Here is an 11,712-nt window from a genome sequence, read left to right as displayed (position 1 = left end):
GAACAAATCCCTCTATTCATTAAGAGAATGTAACTATATATCTATCCTAACCATTTTGAACACACAGATACAAAATGGACATTCATCTGTATCCCCCTTTTTTGTTAAGTTCCGTTATTTGAATATTATAGGTGTGTAAACTCAGCACAATATTCTAAAAGAGTCCAGTAGTCCATAATAGTATTGGGTCTTCCGCTTCACTGGAAATATCAGAAATTGTTGACCTCAGTCCCCTGACATTTTATTCTTGCTCTGGATTAGCTGTGCTCCCCTCTAAGGCCCATGAGTACATCCTCAGATCCTTAGTGCATCATCTGAGGGTGCTCAGAATACTAAGCACTCATGTGTGGCAAAAATGAATAGACTTATAAGAAAAAAGATCTCATCACACAGTTTTTACTGGAATATCACTGAGCCTGTAAATTACTTGCAGAGAGTCTTTACTGCATTGTCTCCGTAATCATGAGCCCATGCCACTGCATTCTTTTTAAGAGTGTAATTAATTTTACTCAGGACTAGAATCATGTCCTGTGGAGCGTGGCAAACCAGAATTATTTGCCTTGGAGGACATGAAACTTGGGAACAGAGCAGCTCTTTTAGAAACATGAAGGGGGAGAAGTTTTGTTCTTTGGTGCCATGGGCGGGCTGGGGGGTGTCAGACCCATTGACGGAGTTTGGGAGGGGACAGATTTGGCTCAAGTGCAAGCAGTGGGTGAAATGGATTGCCCTCCTCCCTAGGTGTCTGAGCAGCCTGGAGTGAGCAGATGTCAACTGCTGTCCTTGGGTTTGTGGTTTCCAGTTTGGCTAAGGGCTGCCCCCTGGTTTGGAGAGGTGCTCCAGAGCAAGGTGTGGCTGAGGAAGAGAGGAAGGCCAGAGGGGAGGCAGCTGTGAAGGAAAAGAAAGTTTGGGCCTGGGGGCCGGCGAGATAGCTCAGCAGACTAAAGCACCTGCGTAGGCAAGTTTAGGTAAATGCAGGGACTTCGGGTTCAATCCCTGGCACCACACGCAGCAGTCCTGCCCTCAGGGCGTGCCAAGCCGGCCACAGAGCCTGGGTGTGGTGGTGCACGCCTGTAATCCCAGCACTGGGGAGGCAGAGAACAGGAGGCTCACTGTGAGTCCGCGCTATGTGTTGAGACCCTGTAACAACCAAATACATTTAAAAAGAAAGAAAGTAAGTTTGGGCAGAGGACGGAGATGTGTGAGGGCTTGGGAAGGGAGCCTGCCTGCATAAGTGAGCTGCGCTCTCATTGGAGCCTCGCAAAGACGCCTAGATCCCCCATCACTCAGCAATGTTTTCATATTTGTGGCTTTCAGAGACTAACAGCCCCAAACTCAGTGGGGTCAGCTTGTAAGGAACAGAATTTTTTTAATCAAGTTGAGGGTGAAATGGGATGTCTTAAGAAATGGTCGTATCTCCTGTCAGGAGGGTCACTCAGGTTGGGCCATCTCACAGCAGGAAAACCAAGGGAGTCAAGCATCTGATGAAGACTCTGTTTCCTTTAAAGTAGCTTTGAATCTGGGTGCCGTGGTGCATGCCTGTAATCCCAGCTGCTCAGGAGGCTGAGACAGGAAGATTGCAAATCTGAACCTACCTGGGCAATTTATCAAGACCCTATTTCAAAATAAAAAAGGGATGGAAATATAGCTCAGTGCAGGGCCCTGGGTTTATTCCCCACTGCTGCAGAAAAATTGATAGGTATAAATGATAGATAGAGAGATGATTTGTGTCAACGCTGAAGGGCTCTGGTTCACAGGTGTCCATTCGTCTCACCCTTCCACCCAGCAATAAGCACTGTTCGGCCACAGCTAGTTACGACTTTCAGGTAGAAAAGGCATCATGTTGCCAGAAGGGAGGGAGGAGAGAAGAAAAGCTAAATGACTGCTTTACCATGTTGTTTTCAGATATTAGTTTCCCCTTTTAGTCCTTGGGGGCAGAGCCGGCACCTGCTGGCATCATGAGGAGCCCAAATGCCGGGGAGGGAAGGAATGGGGTTTTAATCATTTACTCCCACCCATTTTCAACCAACAAAGTAAAGGAACCAGGGAGTGGTGGCACACACCTGTAGTCCCAGCACTCCAGAGGTTAAGGCAGGAGGACCGCTGTGAGTTGGAGGCCAGCCCAAGATACAAAGTGAGTTCAAGGCCAATGCCAGCCTCAACTGCATAGTGAGACCTTGTCTTAAAACAAAACGGAAATGTTGGCAAATTGGAGTGTGAAAGAAAGGTTTTGCAGGGAGGATGTGAGGGTATGGGCTGGCGTCCTCCAGCTGGGTCCTAGGGGGTCATTTTGAAGCTTTGCAGTGTATCATTCCCCACACAGATGGTCCACAGCAGGTAGAAGCCATCAGGGGCGTCAGTCAGATCTGTTGAACCTGAGGCCAGAGAGCAGCAGCGGCAGCAGCAGGACCCTGTGTCAGCTCCTGAGAATATACTAAAGTGAGGCAGGGGTGCCTAACATTTTGGAAGCTCCAGACTTTTTCTTTGAAAGGGGAAGTCTGTAAGAACACAATGCCAATGCTATTCATATTATGTTTCTGTGTGGCCTGTCATAAATAGCCATGGGCTACAGCTGCATGCTCTCAATGGCTTTTAACAGCAAGGTGCATTTTGTAGTCTTCTACTTGGGTGCCCCCAGCTGGGCCTCTGGTCTCGAGGAAGAGAAGGTAGCCATTAAGCGCTGTCCCTTTCAGGCATCTGTCTGGAAGCCACTCATTTCTGCCCATTCCGCTGGCCTTAGCCCATCCTAGGCCCCCGCTGTAGAGAGGCAAAGTCCCCATGCAGGCCCTGTGATGCCACCTTTGGCAAACGAGGTGCGTCTGTGACGAGTGCTCCTCACCTGAAGCGCTGATAGTGATTAGATGGGGAAGAAACAACAACTCTGGGAAAAGTTTAGGAAGGGAGGTCAGGGCATTTGAAATCAGCCTCTTCCCTCCGCATTCCACTGCTTGTCTGTGTCTCCCCAAAGCTCGTGGCAACCTCGGCATCGGCAGCCCTGCCCTTCCCAGGGCTCCCATTATACCTGGGAACAGAGCCACCAGGTGAGACGAGAATGTAATTTGGAGTTAGAAGATGAGAAGGCAGATGTGGAAATCACACCCTTCAGGGTGTGAACTGTGGGGGAACAAGGCAGTCGGCACAAAATTGCTTCAAGTCAAACCTCACAGGAAATGTTCCTCCCAGTAGCCTTTGCCTTTGAGCTGCAGGAAAATAGGATTCCTGGAGTGCTCGGGAAACACTCGGGCTGGTTTTCCTGCAGCCCTGGGAATAAGTAGAGGGCCGCCTCAGTCACCTGCCTTACAGGCCTTGAGAGAAAAGAGCGCTTGTTGGGCTTTGTGGGTTGGAGTGGCTTTTCTTTGCCACTTCTAACTGACCTCACTCTGGGGCTCTTTGGTGGAAGCACACACGCCCACCTGTTCCTGCAGGACTGTGGGTCACCCTGTCCTCTCCTTAGGGTGCCAGGGCCTGCAGCCGCCCAGCAGAGCATGCGTTTTTATGATCACATCCACAGAACACACTGTCTGGTCATTTCTAGGCCCCATCTTAGGGTGAACTCTATTTGAACAGGCCAGGTTCAATACAGATTTTGCATTTGTTGAAAACTGTCACATAAGGGGCTGTCCCAGCCTGTGGCCCAGGATGAGCTAAATCCTGTGGGGTCCCCCATGTTGGAGGGAGCCCCTGAGCTCCCTGTGACTCTGCTCTTCCTCTGGTTCTCCTCAGGAGCTTGAGCGCCTGAACCAGGTGCTGGAGGCGGAGAAGCAGCAGTTCGAGGAGGTGGTACAGGAGCTGAGAGTGGAGCAGGAGCAGATCAAGAGGTGGCAGTGGGGTGGCCCTGGAGGGTTCTGGGAAGGGGCACTCGGCTTGGGGCACCATGGCCCAGGTGGAGAGGCCTCGGCCTGGGAGCCACCATGTCTGTGTGGTTTGGGTTTCTCTTCTCAAATCTTCAGGCCTGGGGTGTGTGCAGAGGAAGCTGTGGACCTGGGGCTTGGGTGGGGTGGGGGCTGAGGTGGGCTTTGTGCCCACTGACAGTAATCTCTAGCAAGGGCTTCCTCCAGACAGCCTCGCCCTCCTCCCTTAATGAAAACGCCCTACCCAGGCTGTCAGGAGCTAGCCAGCCAGGCCTGGAGGTGCTGTTGGCAAAGACCCTAGAATCCTCCTGTCTGCCCTGCATGGTCCTTTCATATTTTGGCCAGTGATGTGTGGGACCTTGAGCCCTATGTATTATTTACACAACTAATTTTACATTAGAATCATCTGCTCAATGATGTTTTGAATGGAAGACCCTCAAAATTCATGTTTTAAAAAAATACTTGGGTTACGATTTAGATGTAGCCTGTCCAGGAATTTGGAGACTGCTGTTCCCCGTGGTGCTAGTGGTGGGTGTTGTTGTCTTCATTATCTTTGCTACCACTAAGCATCAATGATACCCAAGAAATTTAAATTTATTATTTATTTATTTATTTTCTTTTTGAGACAGGGTCTCACTATGCAGTTCAGGCTGGCCTTGAGTTCACTTTGTAGCCAAGCTGGTCTCCAACTCACAGTGATCCTCTTGCTTCAGCCTCCCGAATGGAGAGTGGAGTGCTGGGATTATAGGTGTATGCCACATGTGGCTCCCAGAAAATTTTTTTATTCCAACAACCTTACAAGACAAAACAACTAGATGTGTTTTGGAGAGGGTGAGAAAAATCTTTCCAAGTCAAAAGCTAAGGACCTACTCAGTTTCCAGAATTGTGGAAAAAAAATCTCCATATTTTGTTCTGATTGGGAAAACCAGACTTGAACTCAGAAACATTAACAAAATTGGACTAAGTACCTGCCTAGGCAAGCGCAGGGACCAGGGTTCAATCCCTGGCACTGCATGCTGCTGCACCTGCCCTACCCCCAGGCATGCTGAGCAGGCCACCGAGACTGAGACTAGGCATGGTGGCGCACACCTGTAATCCCTGCACTGGGGAAGCTGAGAACAGGAGGATAAGTATGAATCCGAGCTGCATAGTGAGACCCTGTACCAAATACATAAGTGAAAAAAATAATAAATTAAAAAAATAAACATTAACACAGCAATGTATAGCCAGGGCTGGAAGACAGTGCAGATTTCTTGCATTTTAGGGATTAAGATATATGTGTGATCCCTGTGGGTATGAATAGAAAAGAAATAGAGCTGGCCTGCCCGGCAAATGCAAGGTCCCGAGTTCGGGTCCTAGTACATAAATAAATAAATAAAGCTGGCATTGAAATGTGAAGTAGATGTTGGAAGATTGGGTGGGAAAAGGGAAAGATATCCAAGCAGGAGTAGGGAACCACGGGAACGGTGGCCAAGGCTTGCTCAGAAGGCAGGAGGAAGTGGGGCATCGTGGCACATGCCTGTAATCCAGCACTTGGGAGGCCAAAGCAGGAAGAACGCAGAGTTCAAAAGTAGTCTGGGCTACATAGCATGACCTTATCTCAAAAAGCCAAGTAGAGGGGCTGGTGAGATGGCTCAGTGGTCTAAAGCACCTACTTGGAACAAGCTTGCCTGAAGCACAGGGACCGCGGTTCCATCCCCCAGCACCACATGCCAGCCAGCCCCGCCCCCTGGTGGGCTGAGCTGGCCACACACACATAAATGGATAGATGGATAAATAAATAAATTAAAAAAAAAAAATTTTAAAAAAAAAAAAAGCCAAGTAGAGAAGGAGGAGGCAGAAGGAGTGTTACCCCGGACTGGTCTCCTGTTGCAGTGATCATAGGTTATGGCAGGTACTGTCCAGGGGACATGGGTGTGGCTGTTCCCTTTGTTTTTTCTTGAGCCACAAACTGCCTGAGAGGTGGGTTTAGGTTTACCCTGCCTGACAGATCCATGTGCACCTGGAGCAGCCTGCACCATCCTCATTAGGCTGGGGTCTCCTCTTAGCCTTAACCCCTACAGCCACTTTGGGAGCCCGGGGCTGCAGAGAGACTGGCCACACAGCACCTCCTGAGCGCATCAGGAAGTGCAGGAGAAGAGTTGCTGTATGCTGGCCAGCGGGGGTGGGCGCTGTCAGACTTAGCCCTCTGTGCCCGCAGGGAACTAGAACTCACTGCGAGATGCCTCAAGGGTGTGGAACAGGAGAAGAAGGAACTGAGGCAGCTCACGGAATCTTTGCAGCAGACTCTGGAGGTGAGGGGCCACCAGTGGCCTGGCACCAGCCCTGTAGGCTGCCCTGTCGAGCTCTGCTCTGTGACGCTGGCTTTTCTAGCAGCGTTTCCCGCAGGGCTTACCTGCAGGGGAGTGGGCAGAAAGCAGTGCTCACCTGAAGTCTGCTCTGCGGATGGCTGGGAATCTGCTGGCTGCAGGAGGCCTAAAGCAGGAACTGGCGATTGCCAGACCCAAAGGCAAATTCCAGCTTGCTGGCGACGACCATGGCATCAGCAAACCGTTCTTCCTTGCTTGCATTTTTATACCAGATGGAGGGAATCAGCTACTGGGTCCCCTTTGTCTGATGCCACAGGAACTGGGAGGGGACGGGAGGTGGCATGTGCCAAGGACAGCACACAGGCTCCTTAGCATGGCGCACGATGCCAGCTCGGCCCCACTTCTCCGCCCCTGCTGCCCTGCTCTTCCATTATTGCTCCACACCCAAAGGCATCCCAACTCCTGCTCCAATCACTGAGCTCATTTTCCCCAAGAATACAAACTCATCCTCCTACAATTGTCCATGCTGTTCCTCTTGCATATTCTGTGTGTGTGTGTGTGTGTGTGTGTGTGTGTGTCTTTTTGAGACAGGGTCTTGCTATGCAGGTCAGGCTGGTCTTGAACTCACTTTGTAGCTCAGGCTGGTATTGAACTCGCAACAATCCTCCTGCTTCAGCCTCCCAAGTGCTGGGTTTATAGTTATAGGCAAGCGCCACCATGCCTGGCTCCTGCACAATCCTTTCAGCTCTCCCCTGCCGGAGGCCTCCCTTCCATCCTTCTCAGGCTCAGCTCCAACAGTTCCTTGATCAAGCCTCCCTGATCCTTCAAGGCAGCTATTCTGCGCTCTGGGCCTCCATGGCATTTTGTACATCTGTTGTGGGAAGAACCCTAAAGGTTGTGTTTTTCAAACTGGCCTTCACTAGACCTCGTGCCCCCACCCCAGGACGGGATTGAGCCCCATGCCCAGCCATTTTCATTTTTTGTGTCAGGGTCTCACCTAGGCAGTTGCCTAGGCTAGGCTTGAATTTGCAATGTTGCCTCAGGCTCCCAGAGTTCTGGAATAACTCCAGGCGTGCACCTCCGCATGCCCAGGCTAGACAGTGGCTTAGTGGTGTCTCAGTCTAGCCCCTGGAGCCTGGGGCATGGTGTGTGACCTGTCTGTGTTTCCTGAACCCATGAACTGCCTGGGGCTGCAGACATTTCTGTCTCCTTGCCTGACTGGAGCTTGTCTGTGGGACCTTTGTGTGTTTATCTCCCCTGCTGCTTCGTGCCTTGGGAGGTAGTTCCCATGGCGAGTCTGTATAGTGTAGCCGACCAAGGCAGAGAACATCTAAATCTGCTTCCTGAGCTCATCCTGTGGGATGAGCATTTTTCCCATGAGCCCAATACATCTTTTTCTGCCCCCTGAAGGAAGAAGAGCCCCAGGAGGTCCTGGTGCCCTTGGGCCTTGGGACTGGTTCTGCTAGGTGTCATCTTTCCTGGAAGCTACACTGGACTCCCTCTGACTTCCTCCACTGAGGGCTAACTTTTCCTTTTTGGCCTTTTTATTTTGGAAGTATGAGCCCTCTCGGGTGTGTCAGAGGGTAGATCACTGGAATGGAAAGGTGAGTGGGGGCTGCCATGTTGGAGGAGCTAACCCAGCCATCCTCTTCCTTCCTCCCTCCACACCAGGAACTCTCCATAGAGAAGAAGAAAACCCTAGAAATGCTGGAGGAGGACGAGAACAAGGCACAGGCACTGGCCAATCGGAGTGAGCAGGCCTTGGCCATTGGGGATCTCCACAGCAACCTCAGGCAGATTGAGGAGCGGATTCAGCAGCTCCTGACTGAGAAGCTTATGGCGGAGAAGCGGTGAGGGGCCTGAGAGCCCCAGGTCTCTAAGCAGCCTGGGGCAGCTGACTCCTCAGGCTGGATGGCTGCACTCAGGTTCCAAAGGCCTCTAACCAGTGGGTCACTTGCTTCCTTTAACCTAAGACTCAGTTTCCCCAGCAGGCAAATTGGATAACCTTTCTCCCCAAATTGCAGTCCTCTCACAGTTGTGAGCCGGGTCATTAGGTCCTCGGAATGGTGCCTTGGGCTGGCTGGGCCTTCCTTTAGCTTCATTTACACTGGAGGAAGCAGCCTCAGTGCAGTGACAGGCTTCAGGGTCACAGAAATGACAGGCCACAGACCCAGGACACTAATCTTCTGCCTCTAGGGCCAGGGCTCCCATCACTGCCCCCATCATTCCTCTGGTCACCAGATTGGCCAGACCCAGAAAGTTCTGTAAGCTCCAGGTGTATCCAGGCAGGTCTTGGGGAGGGGCATCCCCTTTAGGCGAGTGAGCCGCTGGTAGCCTCTTCTCCTGTCCGGCAGGATGAAGGAGAACGAGGAGCGCTCTCGGGCCCTGGAGGAGGAGCGGGAGTTCTACTCCAGCCAGTCGCAGGCACTGCAGAACTCTCTGCAGGAGCTGACAGTGGAGAAGCAGCAGGCGGAGCGGGAGCTCAAGGTGCGCGGGCCCTTCCCCTCCCAGGGTCTCCTGCCCACCTCCGCACCTAACTTACCGGGTAGCTGCCCAAGGTGTCTCTTCCAGTAAGACCAGCTGGCCGGTATGGGGCCTAGAGCCACCAGAAAGGAAGTGTCTGCCCCACCATGGGTCCACACTGGGCCTTCAGAGTCGGGCAGAATTAGGCAGGTTGTGGAAAGAGCCACCAAGCTCTTGGAGCCAGGGTAACTGGAAGACCCCAGGGCGAGGGCACCTGCGCTCAGGAGCCCTCTTGGTCCTTGCTCAGGCGGAGGTGAAGGTCCGAATGGACCTGGAGCGGCGTCTGCGGGAGGCAGAGGGGGCTTTGCAGAGCCTGGAGCAAGGGCTCAACTCTAAGGTGCGGAATAAGGAGAAAGAGGAGAGGATGCGCGCGGATGTGAGCCACCTGAAAAGTAAGCCGTTGCTCGGGGCCTGCTTCCCGGCCCAGGGCTCAGCCGGCCTGGAGTGCACGAGGCAGTCTGCTGGCATTCCTCCCAGTGCCGGCCAGCCAGGGCCGCTAGCTCTGCTTCCTTACAGCTGTTGGGGGTGGGGGAGCCTGGAGTTCCTTACCTTTCTCAAAGCGAGAGAGCGTGCTGGCCCATAGGGGATGGGGCCCACATAGCTGCATCCACCCCTGCGCGGTCAGGATTGTTCGGGAAGATCGCTTGCACAGCTGTGGCCGCCCCCAGGGTTCTTCGAAGAATGCATCCGCAACGCAGAGCTGGAGGCTAAGATGCCGGTCATCATGAAGAACTCAGTGTACATCCACAAGGCGGCCACCCGCCGCATCAAGAGCTGCCGCTTCCACCGGCGCCGGTCTAGCACATCCTGGAATGACAGTGAGTGTGGCCATGCAGGAGGCGAGGTCGGGGACGGTGGGGCCAGGTCGGGACCACCCAGGGCTGCTGACCGTGCCTGGGCTCTCTCCCACCAGTGAAGCCGTCCCAGTCCTTCCTGAACTCTCAGCTGGAGGCCAACAACATCGAGGAGCTGAAGGAAGTGGCCAAGCGGCTCAGCAGGGACCAGCGCTTCCGAGAGTCCATCTACCACATCATGGCCACGCAGCCTGGGGCCACCTCCGTACTCCCGCGGGGTGGAAAGTGACAGCACCTCCCTGCCCACGGGGGGGGGGGCAGAGCAAGGCCTAAGTGCTCGAGTTCTGCTGCACTGAGGGACGCTCCAGTTGCCACCCTACCCTTTGCTGCGGGCCCAGCCTGGATGCTGCCGGCTTGTGGTAAGGCAGGAAGGGCCAGGCTGTGCGTGGGCGTGGGATACAGACCTGCGCCCCGACACTGCCTGCAGCTGAAGACCACAGCCTCGTTGGAGCCCCCGGTCCCCGCCGCCCTGAACCTGGGCTGCTAGTGATAAAGGGCCAGGTGCACCTGCCCAACTTCCTAGGCTTTCCTGCCCTGCGCCCACCCCGGCTACGGGTCGTCCTTGGTCGCAGCCCCTGCTTACCCCATGCCCGGCGAAACGTACCCCACATGCTGGCCGCATTGCCAGGCTGTGGGGGTGGCCCTGGCTGTGGGGCCAGACACCTCCTCAGATGTGCTCATCCATGAGCATCCTCAGCGACCTTCAAGAGGACTGTGAGCCCACTGAATCCCAGCCGCACCCTGACTGGGGGGCGGGCCAGCAGCAGCACCTCAGCCGACCCAGTGGACATGTGGGCCGGAGCTCAGGCGTGGGAAAGGTGGCTCTGGCAGCGACAGCTGTCTCTCGCTGTGGTGGCCCTGCAGTCTGCTGTCTTCAACTGCAGAGGCTCGCAACCCTGATTGCAGCACGTGGGGAGCCAGGGCTGAGCTGAGCCGGCAGCCATGGGTGGGGCCTGGGTCAGCTATGGCTGGGGCCTGGGTCAGCTATGAGTGGGGCCTGGGTCAGCCATAGGTGGGGCCTGGGTCAGCCATAGGTGGGGCCTGGGTCAGCCATGGGTGGGGCCTGGGTCAGCTATGGGTGGGGCCTGGGTCAGCTATGGGTGGGGCCTGGGTTGGTGGAAGCTACGCAACCCTCCGCAGTTTTTATGGAGACCGCTGCCCTTCCTGAGGTTTGAGGGTCTCCGGGCCCACCCTCTGAAGCTGGCTGTCTCCATCTCTCCAGAAAAACTCCACAGGTCTGGGGTGTTCTGGGACACTGGTGTGTTGAAGGGACAGATTCTCTACTCTGCAGAAAACATTTTCTGATGGTTGTGGGCAAGTCCATCAGAAGATGCAGGTCCCTGGGAAGCCGCTGCAGGTTTTGGACACGGAGGGCAGCTCCCTGGGGTGGGGACAGGCCCTGTCTGCTGCTGCACTGCCTTGCTCTGGAGACCTGGAGAAATGGGTCCTGCAGTGCCTTCTCAGGGCTGGCCAGTTAGTGGGGTGCTCCTGGGGGCACTTTGGAATCAGTGTATTTGAATGGAAATGTAAAACCTTTAAGTATGTATAATCCTGCATAACCTGGAACATGTTTATCTAATATGTATGTGGAATGAACTTTGAAATGAGGCAGAAGATTTATAAAAGCAAGATTATGATTTTGTTTTTGCTGTGCAGGATAGTGAACCAGGGCTGACCACTGAGCTATATCCTCAACCTTTCTTATTTTCATTTTGAGGCAGGGTTTTATTAAGTTGACCAGGTTGGTCTCCGACTTACAATCCTCCTGCCTCAGCTTCCCAGGTAACTGGGATTATGTACCACCATGCCTGGCTGGTTTTAAAGAATTAACGATGGCCTGCTCTGAAGAAAGATCTTTCAGAAATTTTCAAATGCATTTCTCTTTGCTTGGGCAAGCTATGAGCCAGAAGGAAGTTACTTGTCTTGGTTCACCCTGTCATGCTATTCCATACCTGAAACTGGGTTGATTTATAAAGATCAGGAGTTTATTTATTGACTCATGGTTTTGGAGAATGAGAAGTCCACCCTCAAGGTGCTGGGATCAGCAAGGGCCTTCTCACTGTGCCATCCTGCAATGGCAGGAAGACCCAGGGAGGGGCAGCACACCCTTTCCATGCCCACTGCAGCTCATTCTTGCAAGGATGACACTAATCCATTCACGAGGGCAGAGCCCTTGGG

The 11,712-nt window shown here is 53.4% G+C and overlaps 1 protein-coding gene across 1 annotated transcript in view; it reads left to right on the top strand.

Annotated features, from left to right (window-relative positions):
- Positions 1–10,495, top strand: part of Plekhd1 (pleckstrin homology and coiled-coil domain containing D1) — a 30,730-nt gene extending 20,235 nt beyond the window's left edge. Inside the window, exons 7-13 of the mRNA XM_004624755.2 lie at positions 3,721–3,815; positions 6,049–6,142; positions 7,829–8,007; positions 8,512–8,644; positions 8,928–9,072; positions 9,349–9,498; positions 9,594–10,495. Coding sequence (XP_004624812.1) covers positions 3,721–3,815; positions 6,049–6,142; positions 7,829–8,007; positions 8,512–8,644; positions 8,928–9,072; positions 9,349–9,498; positions 9,594–9,763 — 966 coding nt within the window. The 3' untranslated portion in view covers positions 9,764–10,495. The remainder of the gene's footprint in view (positions 1–3,720; positions 3,816–6,048; positions 6,143–7,828; positions 8,008–8,511; positions 8,645–8,927; positions 9,073–9,348; positions 9,499–9,593) is intronic.
- The last annotated feature ends 1,217 nt before the right edge of the window (positions 10,496–11,712 follow it).

Source organism: Octodon degus, unplaced genomic scaffold, assembly GCF_000260255.1.
Source record: "Octodon degus isolate 3935 unplaced genomic scaffold, OctDeg1.0 scaffold00007, whole genome shotgun sequence".
NCBI lineage: Eukaryota > Metazoa > Chordata > Mammalia > Rodentia > Octodontidae > Octodon > Octodon degus.
The sequence above is the reverse complement of the archived record's forward strand: the minus strand, read 5'-3'. Positions and strand labels throughout refer to the sequence as shown.